The 24,245-nt window shown below is 39.9% G+C and overlaps 1 protein-coding gene across 1 annotated transcript in view; it reads left to right on the forward strand.

The window, feature by feature from the left end:
• Positions 1–24,245, forward strand: part of LOC126354010 (tRNA N6-adenosine threonylcarbamoyltransferase) — a 65,306-nt gene that overhangs the window by 10,533 nt on the left and 30,528 nt on the right. Inside the window, exons 3-4 of the mRNA XM_050003324.1 lie at positions 11,858–12,077; positions 12,228–12,406. Coding sequence (XP_049859281.1) covers positions 11,858–12,077; positions 12,228–12,406 — 399 coding nt within the window. The remainder of the gene's footprint in view (positions 1–11,857; positions 12,078–12,227; positions 12,407–24,245) is intronic.

Raw genomic sequence — 24,245 nt, forward strand, 5'->3', positions numbered from 1 at the left:
TAAATGTGTGTTCTGCAGCAGTCATTTCTCTTGAGACTAAGAGAGAGAAATGGGGGCTGTGCATGGAATGTTATCCTGGGGCTCACAAAGAGTATTAACTTGAAAAAGAGCTTTCATATGCTTCGACTGCATTTTTTTTTTTTTTTTTTTTTTTTTGCACAATAATTGCAGGAAATGTTGGAGAGACAGTAAGAAAGCATATATTATTATTTTAGGGTCTACTTGTTCTTTTATTTGTCAGTATCTCTGACTGTCACTTATTAGGACACCATTTCTACTTCACTTCAAATTGGTTAGTTTTGTTCTTTTCTGAAGTTTGCTTGTGTTAAGTACAATGATTTCACTTAGATTTCCAGTTAACAAACATACAGTTATTTCAGATGTAATGATATAAAGTGGAGTAATGTGAGATAAAAGTGTCACATCAGGGATGAGGTAATTGGAAGGTCCACCAACCACTGGCATAAATTTCCTGCCTCGACCTATGAGGCATGGAGATGGTTAGCCTCTGGAAGTGTGTGTCATCTGCCATGTAACTCTCCCAACACTGGGTCCCACAGATGGTACAGATGGTCTAGTGTGCATAGGACCAGTGCGACCAATGTAAATTCATGTGATGCTTCAGTTTGGCACCTAAGTTTTCAATAGGTCTCAAGTATGGCACTTGAAAAGGACAGTTGATCAGGTTGACATCAGCCTGTTGTGAAAACTGTAATGGACTTTTCGACTTGTATAAACCAGTGGTGGTCTTGAACTGGGTCACTCCACCGGGACAGCAGATAGTGCATCCTCATACTTGGCACCATACTATATTTCATGATGTGTACATACTGATCCATTGTGAGGTGACCATAAGTTCAATGTAGTATCGCTGCCCCATCAAATTACATGAACACCCAGCATGAAAGTCTGATACAGCCAACCACACAAATTTTGCACCCTGTACTGAGAGTCATAATGTGCTTCCTCTGGCCTGTAGACCACAACCAGACCCTCATTCACTGAGCTAAATATTAACATCATGTGAAAATGAGATGTAGTGCCAGTCATGATCTACATTCAATTCAGTAAAGACAAGCCCATAAAATTTGTGGCTACCAGAGAGAGCCTCCATATTAGCACCCCTGGCAGCCATAAAGCCAGTATCCGGTAAGCAGCTAAAACAGATTGCTAGCATCCAGGGACATTGGTCTCAATTGTGAGTTGGATGGTATTTAAAAATGGACATTCCGTTTAGGTGTCAATTAATTTGTTGTCTTGCTGAAGCTTTGAAATCTTTGCTATGCCCAACCTTCGAAGCTGGCCACTTAGCCCCATCTCACACCACCACTTTACGCACTTCAGGATACTCCAAGATTGAACGCTGCACCTTACTGCCACCACATATGCACTGAAATCGGTCATTTGGGACAAGTGCCATGTGACTGTAGTCATACTTCTACTATATTGGTATTACACTTGTGACACATCAACTGACAATAGTGTAAAAAAAGAAAATATGGTATCGAGATAACCCTAATCACTGCAGTGGAACCCCAGAGTCTGAAACTTTGCCACATGGGTGCCCCACATCTGTACAAACTTGCAGTTTTTTGTTTATTCGAGGCTGAAGTAGCTTGGCATTTCAAACAGAGAAAAGTAAGAATTATAATGTATATATAAAACAGAATGCAGAAATTTGACACAGTTACAGAAAATCAGTAAGATCTATAAGTAAACTTGTTACAATATGAAGGAAAGAAATACATTACTAAAAGTTGTTACATGTTATTGTTGCGAATGTGTGATGCATTACCTTGTACCCAACCAAAGGTACCAGAGACTATCAGGACATGCGAACAATTCCGTTTTTCAACTGTATGGCCATTCATTATTACTACATTGCTGATCATCCATTTTGCAGTCATTCAGAGCTTTGAAGGAGGAGCTATAAAGAACGTTTCTCAGCTTGCTTTAAAGTGATTTCATTATTGTAGATTACCGGACACTGTGTAGAGTTATGATTGAAAATCAGAGAGCAATGTTAGGTAAATGAATATCATCACTTTCATTTTAATTAAATGTTTTAGTATCACATTCCACTTGCTGGTGTACTGCAGAGCGCCTAAAGGCATGAGCAAAATGCCTGACCACAACCCGCTCCAAGTTGTGCAACATATTTGCCATTTTCTTTTTATCTAATTTGAATTATGGTTTTCCATGAGATGAGGAGCTGCAACGATCAACAAATGTTACAGCAACAAATGCGATGGCAAGTCTTACTCTACTCAATGCTCATGACTGCCAGGAGCACAGTCAGTGCACAGCCTCAGCTTCTAGTGTTTCAGTCAGCGTCTGGAGCCACTTGTTTGCGGAAGGAAATCATCTTTATGACTGTTTTTTTAACTTTTTCCGTGACAGTGCTGTCTGAAACAAAGATGGAAACAAATAGGTATGCAGGTACAAAAATTGCCTTAATGAAACGGTGAAATGAAAAAAAAAAAAAAAAGAACTCTGTGTGGCACAAGTGGGATTCATTAAAACTACACAAAATATATTGTCATCCCCCCCCCCCCCCACCCCGCCCACACCAACAGTGTGTCTCGTGAAGTTAGCAAAGCTTAGTGACTATTGGTCAACTGATCCATTATCATTTTTGCAAACAGGCGTTGTGAGTCGATTGTTGAGCCGTGATAGGTTTTCCAGTTTTGTGTTCATGCTCAGTGCCAATGACAACTCAAAGTACATAAAAAAGGAGAGGAAAACCATCACACTCTTCATAAAATTAGACCTGTGTTCAACTTTTTTGTCAACAAATTTAGATTCAGTGTTATGCCACACGAAAACTTGACTACAGATTAAGCTATTTATCCATCTCATGGATTTGTTAAGAGTTCACCTCCGGCAATGGAGGGTGAAGCTTTGACAATGCCAGCCACTCGTGCTGGCGAAACGTCAGCAAAATCATCACACGAACGTCGGCCGAAGAACCCGAGACAGAAGCAAATAAGCAGTTTGTCAACAAGTGGCCACGAAAGTCTTAACAATTTGGAATCCATTTATTATTCAGAAAGATGTTGATGCAATTGCTGGTCCTGTGAAATTCTGCTCTCGTTTATGGAATGGCACCTTGCTTTTGGAGGTGGCATTTGATGCTCAAGCACATTAACTACTTGCTACCTCGATTATCCACCACTACCCTGTTTGTGTCGAGACTCATAGAACTTCGAATTCTTCCTGTGGTGTAATTTACACCAGGCTGCTTGGCGGTCTAACCGAGGTCGAAATACAATCTTACCTCTCTGAACACAGTGTCATTGCCGTTCATCATGTAATGAAAAGGTCGATTCCTCCTTGGTGCCCACCCGCACTCTTTTCCTCACGTTTGATAGGGTGGTGCTGCTGTCCTAGATTAAAGCAAGCTATGGAATCATTACGGTTGTACAATCCGAATCCAAAGCGCTGTTACCAGTTTCATTGTTTCAGTCACACTAGAACGTCTTGTCGACATCCAGCCAAATGAGTAACTTGTGGTAGGGATGCACATGAGGATGAATGTCCACCTCCTCCTCCCTGCTGTATTAACTGCAATGGCGGCCATGCCATCTCCTCCTCCTGGGATTGTCCTTTGTATCTAGATGAGTGGGCTGTTAAAGAGATTCGGGTAAAGGAAAAAGTGCCTTACCCAGTAGCTCGCAAATTACTGGCTAGTCTCAAACATTTGTTCTCCCCTGTGGCACTTATAGTTCAGTTCTTGTTACCCCTCGCTCCATGAAGGACATAGCTACACAGACATGCAACCTCAGATTTGGCTCTGAGGTTGTGAAGTCACCCAGTGTCAAGGTAGCATTGTCATCGCCCCGTCCCACTGTGCAGCAAACTGTCAAACTCTTGCCTAAAGGGGTGGAGCTATCCACTACACAACCGGCAGGCAGGAAAGGCCAGAAGGAGTACTCCCAAGATGACTTCTTCCGTCCCTCCTGCCAAACATCACCCAAATCGTTCTCTACTCGGAAGGGCTCGAAGAAGTCCGCTGAAGACAAACTGTCTTTCCCTTTACCAATTTGAAGCTCCTGCTCAACAGTGTCGCCATGTGGTCGCTTAGCCTGGCCAGCCTCTGTCTTGCCAGTGTGCACCACCAACCATTTTTCTGCGTTGGACTCCTCCGACCGCCTGCACAAGCACGCCGGATGCTTGTGTGGACTCCATGGAGCAGGATCCTCCTGCTTCTGTGCCCTGTAGTAGCGACTCTCCACCGGCTGTCCCTTGGCAGACACTGAGTTGACATCCCTACATCTCTTCCTCCTCATGACTGTCCTCCAATGGAATGTTCGAGTCCTTTGGTCCCACAAAGAATATTTGCGGCTGCTTCTTGCATCGCAGCATCGCCTTGTACTTTGCTTTTGTACTTTGCTTTCAGGAAACGAAATTGCACCCTCAAGACCGCTTTGAGCTTCCACATTACTTACTGATTCGTTTTGACCTTCCACCTGAGTTCGGCATCCCATCTCATGGGGTGTCATGCTGCGTATACAGGATGGCCTTCATAATCAGCCCATCTCCCTGACTACCCGTCTTCAAGCTGTTACCATTCTTCCTTCCCCACGTGACTTTCTCCCTCTGTACCATTTATGTACCTCTGTCCTTCGATGGCACCAGGACTGACTTCCTTCAACTTATTGGGCAGCTACCTCCACTGTTTTATTACTCGGTGACTTTAATGCGCATCATCCCCTTTGGGGTTCTCCCAGGACCTGCCAAAGAGGTGCCCTCTTGGTTGACATTTTAACCAACTCAACCTCTTCTGCATTAACACTGGTCCACCCACTTTCCTTTATGACTCCTCGCGCACCTATTCCCATATGGACCTATCCTTTTGCATTGCCCACCTTGCCCATCGTCTTGAGTGGTCTGTTCTTTCTGATGCCTACTCAAGCGACCATTTCCCATGTGCTCTCCATCTGCTGACTCCTACCCCATCCACATGCATGCCCAAGTGGCAGCTTATTCAGGCTGACTGGCAGCTTTACTCCTCCCTGGCGACCTTCTCGGATAAAGATTTCCTCATTTGTGATGAACAGGTGGACTATCTCACAAATATTATCCTTACTGCTGCAGAATGTTCCATTCCTCGCACTTCCTCATTACCACATCGTGTCTTAGTCCCCTGGTGGGCTGCGGCGTGCTTCGTTGCAATTTGTGGACAGAGACATGCTCTCCGTGTTTTTACTGCCACCCTTCACTGGAAAACTGCATTTATTATAAACATTTGCATGCAAAGTGTCGTCGAGTTATTCGGGATAGCAAAATAGCTAGTTGGATCTCGTTCACTAGTTCTTTTAACAGTTCCACATCTTCCTCTGTTGTGTGGACCAACCTCTGAAGGCTCTCTGGAACCAAGATCCATTCCCCCATTTCCGACCTGACAGTAGTTGCCGCTGTCATCATGGGTTTTGTTGCTATCCACAACACCTTGGGCCGCCATTTTCTGGACGTTTTGAGCTCTTCCCACTATCATCCTGCCTTTATCCATAGGAAATGATGCCCTTCTTTTCTCCTAATCGTGAGCACTACAGTGCCACCTTTATTATGAGGGAACAAGAACTTGCTCTCAGTTCATCCCGGTCCTCCGGCCCAGGGCCAGACACTATCCACATTCAGATGTTGCAGCACCACTCTCTTGCAGGCAGGCACTTTGTGCTTAACACATACAACTACATCTGGGCTCATTTCCTGGACACTGGCGTAAAGCCGCAGTTCCTAATCCCGGTAAGGATAAAAACCTTACATCTAGCTACTGCCGCATCTCTCTTACCAGCTGCATTTGCAAGGTGATGGAATGTGTGATTCATGCCTAGCTGGTGTGGTGGCTCGAATCTCGCCATTTACTCACGATTGCACAGTGTGGATTTTGGCCGTGGCGTTCTGCAGTTGACGATCTCGTTACTTTGTTCACCCGTGTCATGAATGGTTTTTTGCAGCAATCCCAGACTGTAGCCGTGTTTTTCGATTTGTAGAAGGCCTATGACACCTGCTGGAGAACTGGTATACTCTGTACTCTTTACATGTGGGGCTTCCATGGGTGCCTGCCCTGTTCTCTTCGGGCATTTTTACAAGACCGAGTTTTCATCGTGCATGTGGGTTCTGCTTTGTCCGACACCTTTATTCAGGAAAATGGTGTGCCTCAGGGTTCCCTCCTGAGCGTCATCCTCTCTGCTATTGCCATTAACCCTATCATGGCTTGTCTCCCACGAGCTCCCTTTTTGGCTCCCCATTTGTTGATGGTTTTGCAGTTCTCCAAGGACCTGTCTCACTGAGTGGCATCTTCAGCACTGTCGTGATCATCTTCACTCCTGGAGCATCGCCAATGCCTTTAGCTTTTCCACTGACAAAACCATCTGTATGAATTTTTGGTGGTGCAAATGGTTTCTCCCACCATCTCTACATCTTGGGCCTGTTGCCCTTCCGTTCCTTGTCTCTACAAAATTCCTGGGGCTCGTGCTCAATAGGAAACACTCTTGGTCCTCCCATGTCTCTCACCTTGTAGCCCGCTGTACACAGTCCCTCAATGCCCTACGTGTCCTCAATGGTCTTTCTTGGGATGCCTATTGAACCACCCTCCTCCATTTGTACCGGGCCCTTGTCCATTCGAAACTTGAATATGGGTGCTTTGTTTATGCATCTGCATGCCCATCCCTTTTACGCCATGTCAACACTATCCATCATTGTGGCATCTGTTTGGCGACAGTGCCTTTTACACCAGCCCAGTTGAGACTCTATGCTGAAGCTGCTGAACTACCACTGTCCTACCACGGTGTCTTTCTCCTCAGTAGCTATGCATGCTGTTTGTCTGCCATGCGTGGCCACCCTTCCTATGCCTCCATCTTTGATAATTCCTTCGATTGTCAGTATGGGGCTTGTCCCTCTTCTCTGTTAGCTCCTGGAGTCTGCTTTCGCCACTTGCTATGGTAGCTTAACTTCACACTGCCTACAACTTTCCCCATGTTGTGAACCCTTCACCACCTCAGCTTTGTGAAGTGGCCCATGTTAACCTTGGCCTTCGTTCGCTTCCTAAGGATACTACTACAGCCTCAGTCTATCGCCTTCAGTTTCACGACCTTCGCATGAAATTTAGCGATAGTACCTTTGTATACATTGATGGCTCTCGGACTGACCATTGGGTTGGGTGTACATTCGTCATTGGCACCTGTGTCTTTTGATATTGGCTTCCAGCCCACTCCTCAGTATTTACAGCCGAGCTTTTTGCCTTGTATCAGGCCGTGGAGTACATCCGGCAACACAGCCTTCCCAATTGTGTCCTCTGCTCAGACTCACTCAGCACCCTCCAAAGTCTCTGTGTGCTATACACTGCTCATCCCTTAGTGCAGTGGGTACAGGAAAATTATCACTTGCTTACTCTTGGTGGGGCCAGTGTCATGTTTCTGTGGGGCCCTGGCCATGTCGGTCTGCCAGGAAACGAGACTGCTGTTGCTGCCTCAGCCCATGAGTACCTCTATTCCCCCCCCCCCCCCCTCCCCCCGATGATCTCTGCATTACCATCCGTCCAGAGGTGGTGTCCCTTTGGCAACACCAATGGTTCTCCCTTCACGGGAATAAGCTTCGGCATATTAAGCCTCTCCTGGCTTGGACAACCTCCTCTCGGCCCTCCCGCCGAGAGGAGATTATTTTAACTCGGCTGCGTATTGGCCACTGCCTTTTTAGCCATTGTCATTGGCTCAGTGGCGCTGCCCCACCACTTTGTACGCATTGCGTCCAAATTTTTTACTAATTTATGTTCCATCTTGGGTTTGCCATCTGATTTATCAGCTGTTTTAGCAAAGGATGCACGGGCTGTTGCCCGCATTGTACTTTTTATCCACCGAAGCATTATGGCGAAGGCCATTTTATTTTTAGTTTGGATCTCCATTTTTGCATGGTGTTTTTATTTAGTGCTTTTTCCATGTGCCTAGTTTAGATGCCTCCTATTCTTTCTATTGCGGCTGACATGTAGTTGTTTCCCTTGTCTCTGTGTTTGCCTTCTATAGTTTTGACTTGGGTGCGTATGATCTCAGTTGTATTTTGCGCCCTAAAACAAAACAAACAATTGTCTACCCACAAAACATCAGGTTACCACCAAAGACATTCCAGTATGTTAAAAAGATGTTATTACAACATTAATGAAACCGGACATTGTAATTTAATACAATAGGAACAAGGCTGATATAGATTGTGTGGCTCAGGTCTACAGTTACTACCCATTCCCACGAAAAACAGTGGAGTGATGGAAAAACTTTTCTTTTGTGTTTTTGTAATGCCTGTTGTGAACAGTTTTATTTTGTACAAGGATGTGAGTAAACAGAAAATCGCTCTTGTGGACTTCATAAAAAAAAGTTTCCTTGAAATTGGTTGCAACGGGAGGAGACTTTCGATCTTTAGAACCAACACCAAACACTGTCCTGGACAGAAATTTTGCTCGTCACTCTCCAGAAAAAGTACTTCCCACAGCCAACAAAGTAAATACTATGCATTATCGCAAAGTTTGCTCTGACAAAGGGAAGAAAAAGACCAGCAAGTGGATAAGAAAAGAAAGCAGATCATGGTGCAAAGACTGCAACATTGAACTCTGTGTACATCAATGCTTTCAGGATTACTACTTGAAAGGGAATTATGTATGAAATATATGCAGTCACTTTAAATCATAAACTATTAAACAAACAATGCCTGTGAACCTAATTCTTTTTATTATAAACACCAGAAATCATGTTATGAAACGTAAAAGTCTTTTCCGTTTCTCAAGCTGTTGGGAATGCTGGTACATCTCTACTGATGCTAGCACATACAAGGAGCATTTGAAAAGTCAATGCAAAGTCCTAGAGATGGCAACACCGGCACGTATCGAGATCATGTTTAGTTAGTAGCATCTTTGGAAAGAACGCACACCAAGTTTCAGCCATATTGGTCTATTTCTTTGTCTTTGGCATTCGTGTGAATTGAGGAAGTCAAGTGATTGTCAAAAAATGGATGAAAAATAATTTCTTGTGGTGATTAAACATTACTTTATGGAAGGCAAAATGACTCAGGAGACTAAAGAGAAGCTTGATAAACATTACGGTGACTCTGCACCTTCGATTAGAACAGTTTATAAGTGGTTTCAAAATTTTCGGAGTGGCCACATGGGCACAAGTGATGCTGAATGTTCTGGACGCCCTGTGGAGGTTACGACTCCAGAAATCATTGATAAAATCCATGATATGGTGACGGATGACAGAAGAGTTAAGGTGCGTGAGATTGCTAGTGCTGTGGGCATCTAAAATGAATGGGTACGTAATATTTTGCATGAACATTTGGACATGAGAAAGAAAGCTATCCGCACGATGGGTTTCATGATTGCTCACGCTTGACAAAAAGTGGAATCATGTAAAGTGTTGCAAGGCTGGTTTGCAACTGTTCAGGAAGAATCCGCAGGACTTAAAGTGTCGTTTTGTCACTGTGGATGAAACTTGGATATATTACTATACTCCTGAGAACAAACGACAATCTAAACAATGGGTTAGCAAAGGAGAATATGCACCAAAAAAGGTGAAGACCATTCCTTTGGCTGGAAAGATTATGGTGACTGTCTTTTGGGATTCGCAAGGAATAATCCTCATTGACTATCTGTAAAAGGGTAAATCTATTAAATGTTAATATTATTCATCATTATTGGATCGTTTGAAAACCGAGCTGCAAGAAAATGCCGGCGATTGGACCACAAAAAAGTCCTTTACCATCACGACAATGCACCAGCACACACCTCAGCAGTTGTGGTTGCAAAATTAATGGAAATGGGATTCCAACTCGTTTCACATCCCCCCCCCCCCCCCATTCTCCAGACTTGGCTCCCTTGGACTACCATTTGTTCCCCAATTTGAAGAAATGGCTGGCGGGACAAAGATTTTATTCAAACGAGGAGGTGATTGTAGCAATTAATAGCTATTTTGCAGACTTGGACAATTCCTATTATTTGGAAGGGATCAACAAATTAGAACATCATTGGACTATGTCGAATAATTAAAAAAAAAGGTTTACGCCAAGCACATAAGTAGTTTTTATTTTTGGACGGACTTTTCAAACGCCCCTCGGATATAAGCTTACATTTATCCTAATCTATAAAGTATGGAGTTTCAAATGATGTTAGAAATGTGCCTTTGAGGCTCTTTGTTATTGTACACTTAGTCATTAAAGTTGCTTGAAAACCACCAGTGCACCTGCACTGTCGAGGTGCTTGCATAGCAGCGTGGAATGTGTTAAATGATGGCTCGTATCATTCCGTGGAACGTATCTAAAAAATATAAACACTTAGTTCCTGTCACGTTATGTTATCCACTTCATACAAAAGCCATTTTATGTGTCATTAGTCAACTTGTCCAGCCATTTTTGTTTGTTGGGGGTTGTTAATTAACAGCATTTGCTTTTAATTTGGAACATCATGTGCCATTGGGGTTGATTCCAGGAGAGGCAGACCTAAACATGTTGCTTAGCGTTTGTTCTGAAGATAGATTTTTTCTTGGCAGAAATTTCCTTTCGTAAGCCTGTTGTCATGAATGAAAAGTGGAGAAACTGGGCCTTGCCTTTAGTGCTCAACAAGTTGTAAGAGCAGCTGCTAATGACCTAGCTGACGGTACCAGCACTTTCTGAATTGACAGTTGACAGTATTGGTCCAGGGCAGTGGGTGATGACACTGTTCTAAGTCATGAGTCCGTGGTTATCAGCACCCATACAAATTCCTGATTTTTTCACCATCCAGTCCCACCACTTCCCCAAATAATGAGGACAACACAAGCACCCAGTCCCCGGGTGGTTAAAATCCCCAACCTGGCTGGGAATCGAGCCCGGGATCCTGTGCTCCAGAGACAACAATGCTAGCCACAAGCTGTGGACTTCACAGAGAAGATACATGGTCTGTATGGGAATTCATCTAAGAGTGCAGAAAATCTTCCAGTCTAACAATAATTATGGGAAATGTTTTTATGATTTAATACTCACAGGTACCATCAAATGAAAACATTCCACGTGGGAAAAATATATCTAAAAACAAAGATGATGTTACTTACCAAACGAAAGGGTCGGTATGTTGATAGGCACACAAATAAACACAAACACACACACAGAATTTTTTGTGTGTGAGTTTGTGTTTATTTGTGTTTCTATCAACATACCAACGCTTTCGTTTGGTAAGTTACATCATCTTTGTCACACGAAATCTGAGGGTGCTAGTAGTAGCCATGTCTGTACTAGGGTACTAGAGCAGTTGGTGGACATTGGTATGGTGAAGGACTATGTCATTGGCAGTAAATAGCTGCTAGTTAGAGGGTGGCAAGAGCTGTGGTGGAGGAAGGTGTTTTTGCATAAGTACGCTGTGTTGAGTAGTTTTGGGAAAACTTTCGACGTATTGCATTAGGTTTGCCATATTAATATGGCCATACTGAGCAGTAATTACCTGGTTTGAGAGAAACCAGTAGGGTGGAGTCAATAGTGATATTTAAGTAGGTTAAGTTGGCAGTTAGAACTTTGATGGACTGGTCAGGCACAATGTAGCTACATAGGTGTGTGTGTGTGTGTGTGTGTGTGTGTGTGTGTGTGTGTGTGTGTGTGTGTGTGTGTGTGTGTGGGTGTGTGTGGATTTTTTTTATGGAGGGGGGGGGGGGGCACAGCAGGGAGGGGCATGTGCTTCTAGCCACTTAAAGGAAGCAAGCTTCCATTTGTTTATGTTGGCGTACATGTCATTTTTAAAAGAAACACTTTTTTTTATTTCTCTTGAATTTTGGTCTTCTTTTAGAATTGCTTGGGTTTTACAAATGGCTGTATGTACTTTTATATTCCTTAAAAAAATATCAAGATATTGAAATGGGACGCTTGATAACAAAAAGTGAGAATCCAACTGTGCTATATGTCAGTGGTGGAAACACTCAAGTGATAGCATATTCCCGCCGCCGATATCGGATATTTGGAGAAACAATTGATATAGCTGTAGGGAATTGCCTAGATAGGTTTGCACGAGTTTTGAAGCTGTCTAATGATCCAAGTCCTGGCTATAACATAGAACAAATGGCAAAAAAGTAAGAAATTGCTGTAGGTATCCTGAAACCCAAATAATATATTGTGACAATTATATAGTTTACTGCATTACAACATATAAGTGTGCTGATTTGCATTATATTGTAGAATATATAGTAAAGAGAGGTTGAAAGTTCCCTTTTCTGTTACAGGGGTACAAAATTCCTCCAACTGCCCTATGCCGTGAAAGGCATGGATGTTTCATTCTCAGGTCTTCTTTCATTTATTGAGGACAGAGCCAAACATCTTCTGGATAATGGGGAATATTCTCCTGAAGATCTTTGTTTTTCTCTACAGGAAACTGTGTTTGCGATGCTTGTGGAGACCACAGGTATGTAACGTAGGGAAATATATGCACAGTAATGTTTCAGATACCTTGTAGTTAGTGTTATAAAATTCCCGGGAATTAAAATCGAAGAAATATCCCCAGGGAATATTGCTGGCAATATTCCCAAAATTCATAAATTCCTGGGAATTTATGATTAATTAGCAAGATAGCTCCAAAAACTGTTAATTAATAGGTAAAGGCAGTAATTATATGGTTAAGTTAAACTCAAAAACTGAAATATATTTTGAGCTAAAATTATAATTAAATAAAATTCCTGGGAATTTATAATTTTAAAAACAAAATCGCTCGAATTATTAGGTCAATGTGATAATTATGTGATTTTAAAAAACATGAACACTCTTATATGTTAAAAAAATATTATTATTTATTAAAAATATCATAAAAACAACCAGAATGTAAAGTGTTAGAAAAATCAAATTAAAACTACTAAAAGGCAAAAGGTTTAATACAGCATCTTTACATCTTCAACCTTTTTCTAAGTTCCCTAGTCACTATCTCTCTCACTTTTAATGTCCATTTAAATCATCTTGATCGTTCTCTTCTACATTTCCAAATCCAAAAAAATCATCATCATCGTTACAGTTACCTGACTCGATCTCATCCCCTTCTTCCATCTCAAGGATTTCTTAGTCTTCTTCCTGTCGTGTTTCCTCAGGGTTGGCTTCTGCTTGCTTGCTTGCTTGCTTGTTTCTTTCTTCTTCTCTTTTTGAGGTGGAGCATTCGTGAGCTTACAGTTAAAAGAAAGAAATTTTAGTTTCACTGCTCGCTCAGAAGAAAGGCGGTGTCTTTTCTTCGAATGCAACCAAGAAAACGTACTAAATGTGTGCTCTGTGGCAGCTGAAGTTACTGGTGCCCTCAATATTCTTATGGCTACATCTGCCAAGTCGCAAGTGCCTCTCAACCCGCTCCACCATGACAGAGGCCTGATCATTTTATCCTTATCATCCATCCCTTCCCAAAGAAACTGAGAATAAGCTTTCGTTGTGTTTGTAGTCAGCTAAACTTTCTCTTACGTTTAAGATGTTCAAACTATATGCCATGCACAGTCTCAAACAAATCCTATGGTATCTAGTAGTTCCGTAGGATCGAGCAAACTTCCCTGCATTTTAGTGTGCAGCATAAATTCTGTGAGATGGATTTGTTCAGTGCCAAAATTTTTTCTCTCGATGAACTCTTCCATGATTGTCTTTTCTTCAGATTTTGGCATTGGTGATGTTGGTAAGTTTTCCTTCATACTTTTCTCTAGCTCATTTAATTTCCTGACCACTCTGTGTATTTGTGGGTCATTTGATTCAATGGATGTGATAAAATCAACAATTGGTTACAGCAGTTTTATCATTTTTTCTATTCTAACCCAAAACACAGCATCGTCTAATGGTTTCCTTTTGATGGATGGGTCTAGATCAGCCTTTTCATTGATAGCCAATGTTTGGAGGACCCCTTTGTTCCCCATCTGGCCTCCCCAGGTAAATTCAGAGATATTTGATCTTTGAACCTTTTCTCAGAAAAAATTTCACCGAACAAAGCTTTCAATGTGTGACTCTTTTTGCTAGTCTTTACTACAGTTATCACTTGTGCGAAGAAACTTTGAACAGTCTGGCATCCTAAGATGTCAGCACTCAGTAAATGGTGGAGGTGAGCTATACAACCTAATGGTACTATATGAGGATACTTTTCTTTCAGCAGTGTTAAGGCTGCCTTCATGTTCGGAGCATTGTCGGCAATAACCACCAAAATCAGGACCATACTTCTCAATGACAGATCTAATGATCTCTGCCAGGTATTCGGCATTATGTCTCAGTGTGTCATTTTGAAATCTACAAAAAATGGTTCTGGCTTTTAAAATCACAAAATTAATTATAGACTTGTTCCTGATATTACTCCAACCATCACATTTAAGATGTAAATTTTTTGTTTCCTTAATTATTTTTGTTATTTCTTCTTTCCTTTCTGTATACTGAGCCTCAAGATAAGTTGTAGACATTCGAAATCTTGATGGTAACTTCTGTGCAACAAAGACATCGGGGATTCACTTACACAAACTGCATTAGCTAAGGATTGGTTCAGCATTTCCTGGGGGGAAAAAATTAATGATAACAAACCATTTAATAAAGGCACAACAAAGAATAAAAACTGTTAACTTGTGCCACTTAAAAAGTTTTTATTGCCTTTGAGAAATGGGATAAACATGAAACTACTTTTTATTTTATTCCCAGTCCCAAGTAAGAATTATTAAAAAATAATCGATATGGGACACTCACACCTACAGTGTACAGAATTAAAGTATTTATATCCTACAAAAGACGCACTACACACTACATTGTAAACTCTTCTGAGATTCGAAGGAGCAGTTGCAACCTAGGCCTACTACTCCTAAAGGTGGAAAAAGTTATTTGTCAAAGGAGAAGTGAAGCCATATTATATTAGCATGAGGGTTCAGTCAGAAAAACTAACCTACTTTTGTTAACAAACTTTCGTTTTCCCAACAATAACCAACCTACTTTTGTTTTTGTGGTGTTTAAATGGCGGGAAATAATTTGGCTAGGAGCTGCCAATGTATCTCTTTGATAGACTTAAGGAAAATCACTAGAGTTTCCACTTTGGCTGTCAGTTTGTAATTCGCCTTCTTAATACAATGGAATACGTACCACATTCTTACTTTTTAACATTACAAAAAAAATTTAGACCTACAGTAGTATAGTTGTAGATCCCAAATTAGAAGTGTGTTCAGATAGGGGACTTGGCCGAGGTGGAGGTGGTCTTGGTGACTTGAAAGGAGATGTAACTGAACTTAAACCAGCCAAGGTTAAAAAAGCTTGACCTTGGGTAGTCTGGCCTACATTTGAATGTGCATCCATTGTCAATGGTTGATTGATATCCTTTGTGATTGATGGTCTAGGTATTGGTTTACTGACAGTGATAATACGTTTCAATCCTGCAGGGCATTTGATACATTTTTTATGTGGTTTTCTATTTTAACTGAATTACCTCGTTTATATTTTTGAGTACAATACTTACAAACAACACCTTGTTAAAGAAGTCCCAAACAAAGTTATTTCATTCACTTCCCACTTAAATGTTACAGTTTCAGACACTCATCTCACAAAAGGTTCTAATGAAATGGGTTCTTTAACTTGCAAACACAATTATGAACAAAAAAAAAATTAATATGGCTGTCTCTCTGAAGGCTGCAGTAATGCACTTTCCGAGAGACGTGTGTGTGTGGGTGGGGGGGGGGGGGACAACTTAATTAGATTTTATTTTATTTTAATACTCTTTTTTTATTTGAAAGCTCCTACTTTCTATTTTAAATTATAAATAAAATATTTGGATGGGTTTTAAGTTTAGGATTATATGGTTCTGGACTTAACCTCCTTGTTAGAAATAAACACATTTTTTTGGTTTCCAGTGTTTTAAATATCAAAGAATTAACCCTAGAACTGCCAAGCGTCGAAATTTTCGACTCTTAGGTTTCCTAGAACAGCCAACGTCGAAATAATCAACCTTTAGAAAAACCGAGTTTATAGTATTAATAAGCCATCTAGTGAGTAGCTAAAGTTACTAAAATACACAAGGAAGTTGGTTTATTCAATTTGTTAAGTTTTCTGTCGATGTTAGAGATATTTTAGGGTATAAAGTTTTTTTTAAAACTTGTGTGTATTTTGTAAACAGTAGTAATTGAAAATGGCGTTTCAGGGAAAAATTTTGCTAATAAACTGGCCGAGATTTATGATTTACTTGAAAATACAAGTTGTTTTATTGACATAGAACATGGTAAAACATTAATTAAAAATTCTAAAAGTGAAAGTCATAGCGATATTTTGGAAAATAAATTTATAATTCATAATTCATTGCAGGAAATTGAGTCTTTGAATTCTGAAAGTGAATCACCTCTAGTCATTCATTTGGAAAATTTAAAAAAATACTACAGATGACAGCTGGTTGAGAATTACGCATCCGGAGAAATATTTCGCAAGTTTAGGTTTCATTCAGAGAAATGTGGGGTTTCAACTTGCCTAAAAATAGTAGGCCTAGGGACTACTTTAAGTGATTTTTTTCCACCAGACTTATGGTAAATGATGTTTTGCATGGAATTTTCAAGGAAATTAATGCTAGGAATGATAAATCTTGGATTAAAATGTAGGAATTTACTAGGGTTCTTTAAATGGTAATAAGTGTTAAAACATTCAAAATCGAAAAAATTTCATAAATTCCCAATTTTTGGGAATCTTCCTGGGCCAAAGAAATATTTCCAGCAATATCTCGTTTTATAAGTTCCCTTCCACAAGGGAATATATGCGTTCCACACCACTGCTTATAGTGTTAATTCATTTTTCATCATCAGCATCTGCTTTTATTTAAAACTTTACATTTCTTGGTTTCAGTATTTCACGGTCTGTGTTAGTGATTTCATTGCACATTGAAGTTTGCTTTTGGGATGACCCAATTTTACAGTCATATTAACATAAGTCATGTGTTTGTACCACAAACCAACAATTCCAAACCTTTTCTGTGAGCATCGAGTGATTTGGTTGCAGTGTGCTGTGAGGGTGTATTTAAAACAGCAGTACATGTCGTATATTGCTACATTTGTTTGAGTTCAACAAAGCAGGATGCACACTAGGAGCCCAACAAAGCATACTTGCACTTTGAATCAGCAAACGTATACGAATGTACCACAAGGCTAAAGCCTGATTAAAATTACTTTTTGGTTGACATTTTAGACATGATAATACACGAACAATGATACTAACCTTTCATGTACAACATAACCAAATGCTACTGGGTCCTTTCACATAAGACACCATTTGGTATCACATCTACAGTTGTTATCATAAAGACTGGCCTACATTAGATAAACCTTTGTACTTGACACTGAACTTTTTTGAAGGCGGCAAATCATCATAGCGACTGATTATGGAAAGTCATAAACATAACACTATAACACCCAGTTTTTAGTGTAATGATTAATTCCTGACATATAGAATAGCAAAGGTTCAAATCTCATCATGATCTGAAATTTTTTTATTTCTAAATCTTATCAAAATTACTTCGATTGTTATTTTTTAAAATAAATTGGTTTAAGTGTGTATTTTTTTAATTTATAATATTTTACTGCATCATTTTCATCATTGTATTGCTTTTTTAATTTGCACATATTTTTTCTTCCTATCATTCTTTTTTCTGTTTGGACTCTACATGTTTTTCCTATAATCTATAACCAGATCTGCTTATCTGTTAGTAACACAGCTGCTCATGTAGCCAAAGTGAGAATAGTTCCAGGTAAGAAATGAAAGTAAGAAATTGTTGTTGATATAGTCTTCAGTTCAGACATTGGTTTAATGCAACTCTCCATGCTACTCCAACCTGTGCAAGCTTATTCATCTCCCATTACCTACTGCAACCTGCATCTTTCTGAATCTGCTTAGTGTATTCATCTTTCGGTCTCCCTCTACGATTTTTACCCTCCACACTGCCCTCCAATACCAAATTGGTGATTCCTTGATGCCTCAGGACATGTCCTACCAACCAATCCCTTCTTCTAGTCAAGTTGTGCCACAAACTTCTCTTCTCACCAATCCTATTCAATACTGACTCATTAGATATGTGGTCTACCCATCTAATATTCAGCATTCTTCTGTAGCACCACATTTCGAAAGCTTCTATTCTCTTCCTGTCCAAACTATTCATTGTCCATGATTCACTTCTTTACGAGGCTACACTCCACACAAATACTATCAGAAAGGACTGCCTGACGAATACACGCTTCCAATGTGCATTCACTGCGATGTCGCCAAACACGGATGCGACCATCATGATGCTGTAAACAGAACCTGGATTCATCCGAAAAAATGAAGTTTTGCCATTCGTGCATCCAGGTTCGTCGTTGAGTACACCATCGCAGGTGCTCCTGCCTGTGATGCAGCATCAAGGGTAATCGCAGCCATGGTCTCAGAGCTGATAGTCCATGCTGCTGCAAACGTCGTTGAACTGTTCGTGCAGATGGTTGTTGTCTTGCAAACGTCCCCATCTGTTGACTTTGGGATCGAAACATGGCTGCACGATCCATTACAGCCATGCGGATAAGATGCCTATCATCTCGACTGCTAGTGATATGAGGCCCTTGGGATGCAGCACGGCATTCCATATTATCCTCCTAAACCCATCAATTTCATATTCCACTAACAGTCATTGGATCTCGACCACTGCGAGCAGCAATGTCGTGATACGATGGATCACAATTGCGATAGGCTACAATATGACCTTTATCAAAGTCGGAAACGTGATGGTTCTCATTTCTCCTCCTTACACGATGCATCACAACAATGTTTCACCAGGCAGCGCTGGTCAACTACTGTTTTTGTATGAGAAATCGGTTGGAAACTTTCCTCATGTCAGCACGTAGTAGGTGTCACTATCGGCGCCAACCTTGTGTGAATGCTCTGAAAAGCTAATCATTTGCATATCACAGCACCTTCTTCCTGTTGGTTAAATTTCACGTCTGAAGCACGTCATCTTCGTGGTGTTGCAACTTTAATGGACAGTAGTGCAAAATTATGTGAGATCTCCCTGCACAAGAAGTGAAAATGAAAATTCGCATATAAACTAGTCAGAGTTCTGTAGAGCATGTTGTCCTGTTAGAAATATCTCGCATTGTCTTGACTTAAAGAAATGTGTAGTACGGGTTTTATTTCGTTTTATAACTTTTTGTTTTAATAAATATTCTTATGGGATAGTGCAGCCAAAGTACATGAAGTATTTATTCAAAAGAAGTGAGCAGTAAAGGATTGTGTAAAATATGGGTATATAACCACATATTTTCCGGAAATTACTTTAAGGTTCAGCGAGTACTTACACTCACTTTTCTAGTACATTTTCCCCTTAATGGCTTTTATTATTGACAGTAATATCTAGACTCAGCAATAGACAAGTTTTGTAGTTACTTAGCAAATTGACAGGTCCCTTGTAGAACTTCATGACAATTAGTACAATGTATTGTAAACAGGACTCAGTGTTTTCAGATGTAAGTAAGTATTTTCTTTGAAAAATTCCTTCTTAATCAAATAAATATTAACTCGTTGACAAGGCTGTTTCCTGCAGCAAATAGTGGCCAGCTACTTAATATAACTGAAGAGCAAACAGCTGTTTTAGCTCCTTTCTTTCTAATTTACTTCCTTAAGGTTAACTGTTATGAACAAGAATAACAGTAAGCCAAATAGTGAGAATATATTGTTGAACGGTTTACAGATCAAGGTTTTACAAATTTGATGTCTTTTGGCTTGTTTGACATTGATGATTGTTCTTTTTATGGGTCCTGACAATGAATGAATGTCTAGTCTGGCCACTGAGTGAGATGACATTCACATTAGGGAGACCCATGGTGCAGTCCAAAATTAGGTTTCCTTTGGTTTCTGTAAGTTACTTGAGGAGAATGCTGGGATGCTGTTTTTAAAATGTGCAAGCCTAATTTCCTTTGTCATCCTGAGTTCCTCCATATTAAGTGATCTTCTGATCAGTGGTATAACAACCCCTGATCTTCCTTCCTTCTTTGGCCTACATATTTCAGTTGGAAGAGAACTATAGGCATGTGTTAGTCATATGATAATCGCATTCTTACACATCAGTATTCTTTAATCAGTATTCTTTACTCTCGGCAAACTATAAATGAAGTGAGCAATAACATTGGTGTACATTATTGTATGATTTTGTAGCACTTGAAGATATGTGGAAAAGTCTGTAGTTGAAATCCCCATTAGCGCATAAATGAAGCACAATGCATTGTTTGGATTAACAGATTGTTCTGCTTTATACAATATGATTTCAGTTGATGCTTATTTCAAGTAATAGCCTGTATGGATCCAACATTTCAGTATCCTGATTTTTGTTTTGTAGATCAGTGTGAGGAGTGGAACAGATGCTAGCTGCTTTTCTTCCAGTATTCGACTAGTCAGTCTTTCCTTCACACAGATGCAGTTTGAGAAAAACTGTGGTTTCATGTTTCACTGGAGGTGCACCATTTGTTGTAATTAACATTCTTGTTTTTGTGTTTATGATTTTTGTGTAAGTAATGGAAAAAGATGATTAAATTGATGGTTGTTTCTAACACTGTAGTGATTGATTGATCATGTAGGCATTGTAGTGTTGAACCTCGCATGGTCTTGCCTACCTCCAAATTGTGAACAAGCTCACTCTGTTAGATGACTACAGCTTAGTGCGGAATCTGTGCCATTATATAGTTTGACATTTTTCACTCATTCAAATTACTGTCAGAGATTAAGTATAATATTTGATAGAAAAAAATTACAGTTTGAGCTGTGGATCATAACATTTGTCATGATCTGACACTTACCTACTGAACAACTGAGGCAAACAATATTTGGGTGTCTACGAAACACATTAGTTTCACTATATTATTACATTTCCTTGCGGATGCAATTTTGCAAACAGTATTGTGAAATGAGTAATGTTCTAATCAGTTATTAGCTTCAGTTTACGGAAAATCACTGTATAGTGTGTTATGGTATGTATATAATCTACCAAAATCACGTACGTCTTTGATTTTCCATATGTGGGTGGTGTGTGGAAGAAAGACTGTTAGAACATCTCCATCGTTTGACTTTCTCTAATTTTATCATAATGATTATATTATTACATAAGCTGTATGTAAAGGAAGTAAAATGCATTTTGAGTCACTCGGGGAGGTACACTCCCAAAAAATTGTAAAGTTTTATGGTCTGAACCCTGTTTCTTCCCTGTAGCATATCTGACAGGAGGTTGTTGGAAATTTTTGTGATGTTCTAAAATATAGATCAATTCATTGCAAAGGAAATAATTCGGATTTGATTTTTGTTTTGTTTTTCCAACTAATCCTATACTCAATCATTTAAACTGGTGTTGCATTTTTAGGTGACATGCTTCATGGATGAAAGGTAGTACTTTCATATTCTGGAAAATAAAGCTGGCCACATCCCTGGCATACAGTAAGCCATGTGTGACAAATGGTGAGCACTTGTGAGAAATCAGCATTTGGCTGGATGTAGATTTGGCAAATATGAGATTCCCAAACTGAGAAATGGTGAGCGCTCCCAATCTTCTGTAACTGTAAGCTGTATGCATGCTTCAGCAGCAGTAATGTGGCAGGACAGTGGGACATGTGTGTTACAGAGTGTAGGGATCTTGGCTTTACTATCTGGTTTTTTGAGGATGGAACAAACTTCTTGAAATAAAACTCCTCAACCTCAGGGTGTGCTACACGCTCATGAATGGGTGGCTGTTGAGCCGAATAACACAGGCACTGCAATATCATATTTATCTGCCGACACTGGGCAATTGACTTTCAAACAAAATGTCTCCCCTGTACAGGAATATACATAGTGGATGTACGAGTACAGGTTGTAGACACATGGTTGATGACACATGGAAAATTGGGTATGGCCATGAATTGTGTCCAGATAGCCAAATGATTAAGGTGAGTGCTTGCGATAAGTGGGAAGTCAGAGTTCGAATCCCAGTCTGGCACAAATTTTTATTGTTGTCATTCCTTTATACAGCTGGTGGTAGTCCGTATTTGCAACTGTGAGTACATTTCATGAAATGGTTATTAGTGTACAATCTGGAGCACTTTATGCATCTGTATTGTATAAGGCTTACTTGGGCAAGTAGGGCACTGCCTGGATTGGCCTTCAAATATGTTGCTGTTCTTGTGTGCATCATGTTGTCCAATTTAATCCATAACAACAGTTCCAGCAGGATGAGTGTATTATTTGGGAGCAATAACAACCAAATGAACTCATGTACAACTTCCTTGCAACGTATTTAAGAAAATTTTTTCTTCAATGAAAAGTGGGGGATGGTTCGTGGAAAAGTCACAGTATGCTTTGCATTAACTCCAATGCAAACACCACTCTGTTGTATCATCTGATTGTTAAGTTTGCACTGCGAGAGAAATTTATGTGCTGCTAATGTAATTGATATTCAGAGTAACGCTTTCAGTTATTTATTACAGGAGTTGTTATTCTGTCTTTATGTTATATACACAAAGATGTTGGTAGGTTTCAAGACACTAAGTTGTTCACATGTCTACTCTAGTGTAACTGCCACCACAAAGGAAGGCCTCTGGAACAGTTTCTCTGCTGTTCTAAAAGATCACTGACATGCAGAAAGATAGCAATGACAATCACAGTAATCTTCAAAATTAATTACCAAAACTGGAATAAAACTTGTGCTGTTCAATAGCAAATGACACTCCAACTGACCTATTAACTGTTTGCAAGTGGGGTGGGATATGTCAGGTTAGTGAATTTTGCAGACACAGTTTTTAAGCTTACAACAATGATGTCTGTGTAACGGAGTCCAGCTGGCAGATCGTCCATTTACTAATTCACTCAAAGCCAGATTGTTGAAAGCTTAGGCCTTCATACATTTGGAAACAATGCATAGTTTATGCACAGAACAATCTCGTACAGTTTCCACTCGAAGTCTGTACTACAATAGAATTTACAGCCTCTGTTTCATCTTAACAGACTTCACTGCTCTAATAAATTATGGTGTAAGTCTACTCTCTGTGTCATGCTGCTGGTTCTAGGATGTTGCAAACATCTGAAGTTTCTTTTTCCTCCCGATGCCTTCTGCTGTAATCTTGAAAATAAATCTTCTTTTTCTCACAGTTCTTGGCTCTTCCCAGACATCTTCCCCACCTGCCCTTCCTCTTCTGCATCAGTCTTGCAAATAAAATTTTTGCCCTGAAATATTTGCAAATAATAGCAACAGTGGTGCAGCAGTTGTCTTCCAGAATGTTGCAAGTTCTGCTCGTCTTGTGAAATATAACAACATTCTCATGGCACTGCCCCTGATATCTTTCAAACTTCTCCTTCTGCCACTAATAGAACTATTCTTTTTTCCAGAAACTAATCAACTTTTTGAAAGTTCATTCTGCACTTGTGCCTGACACCTTTAACAGAGTTGAGTCCTGCCGTGAAGTACACTGCTCATCAACTGTCTCTTCCTCTCACAATTTTTGTTACTCTGATAAAATATTCCTGCTCTGCTGAAACTTTCAGAAATACAAAGACAATATACATATGTACATTCAAAATAATATTACATCTCAAATAACATTACATTTCAAATAACATTACAGATTTACTTAACAGTTTTTCATTACATGTTCACATATCAAAACCACAAAATTAAATAAATGAAATATAAAAGACAGTAGTATGTACATATGCTGCAATCATTAAGTTTTGATATTGACACATGGAGCGTAGACACCCATAAAAACCTGCATCTCTCAACAAGGTGCCACAAAACATGGTGTACATTTTCTATTTATTTTCTAATCCTCCAACCCTGAAGGCCATATGTCCCTGGTGCACATTAAAAAAAAACACACAAATTCCCTCAAAAAAGTTCCTGTCAGCTGCTATATGTGCTGCCAATGTCTGTGTAGCTCCTGAAAGCATTGCTGACATTTTGGTAGGAGTTGTGATCTCTTCAGCCAAATGAAATCCACTCTCTTGTATGAGTGCTTTCATACGGGGAAAGAAACCAAAATTGTATGATGTGAGAAAGGGTGAGTACAGAGGCTGTGACAAAATGGTGTCACAAGTTCCTCTTGGCTGAGGACAGAGCGATGTGCAGGGGTGTTGTGTAGCAACAGCCAGTTCTTCCCACACCAAAATTCAGGATGCTTACGATGAATTAAATCATGTAAATGGCCAAGGGTCTCTTTGTAGTAAGTTTTGTTTACTGTTGCACTATCTGTGAGGAAAGTGTGAACAATTCCACCTGAATAAAAAAAAAAAAAAAAAAAAAAAAA

Source organism: Schistocerca gregaria, chromosome 3 (genome assembly GCF_023897955.1).
Source record: "Schistocerca gregaria isolate iqSchGreg1 chromosome 3, iqSchGreg1.2, whole genome shotgun sequence".
Lineage (NCBI taxonomy): Eukaryota > Metazoa > Arthropoda > Insecta > Orthoptera > Acrididae > Schistocerca > Schistocerca gregaria.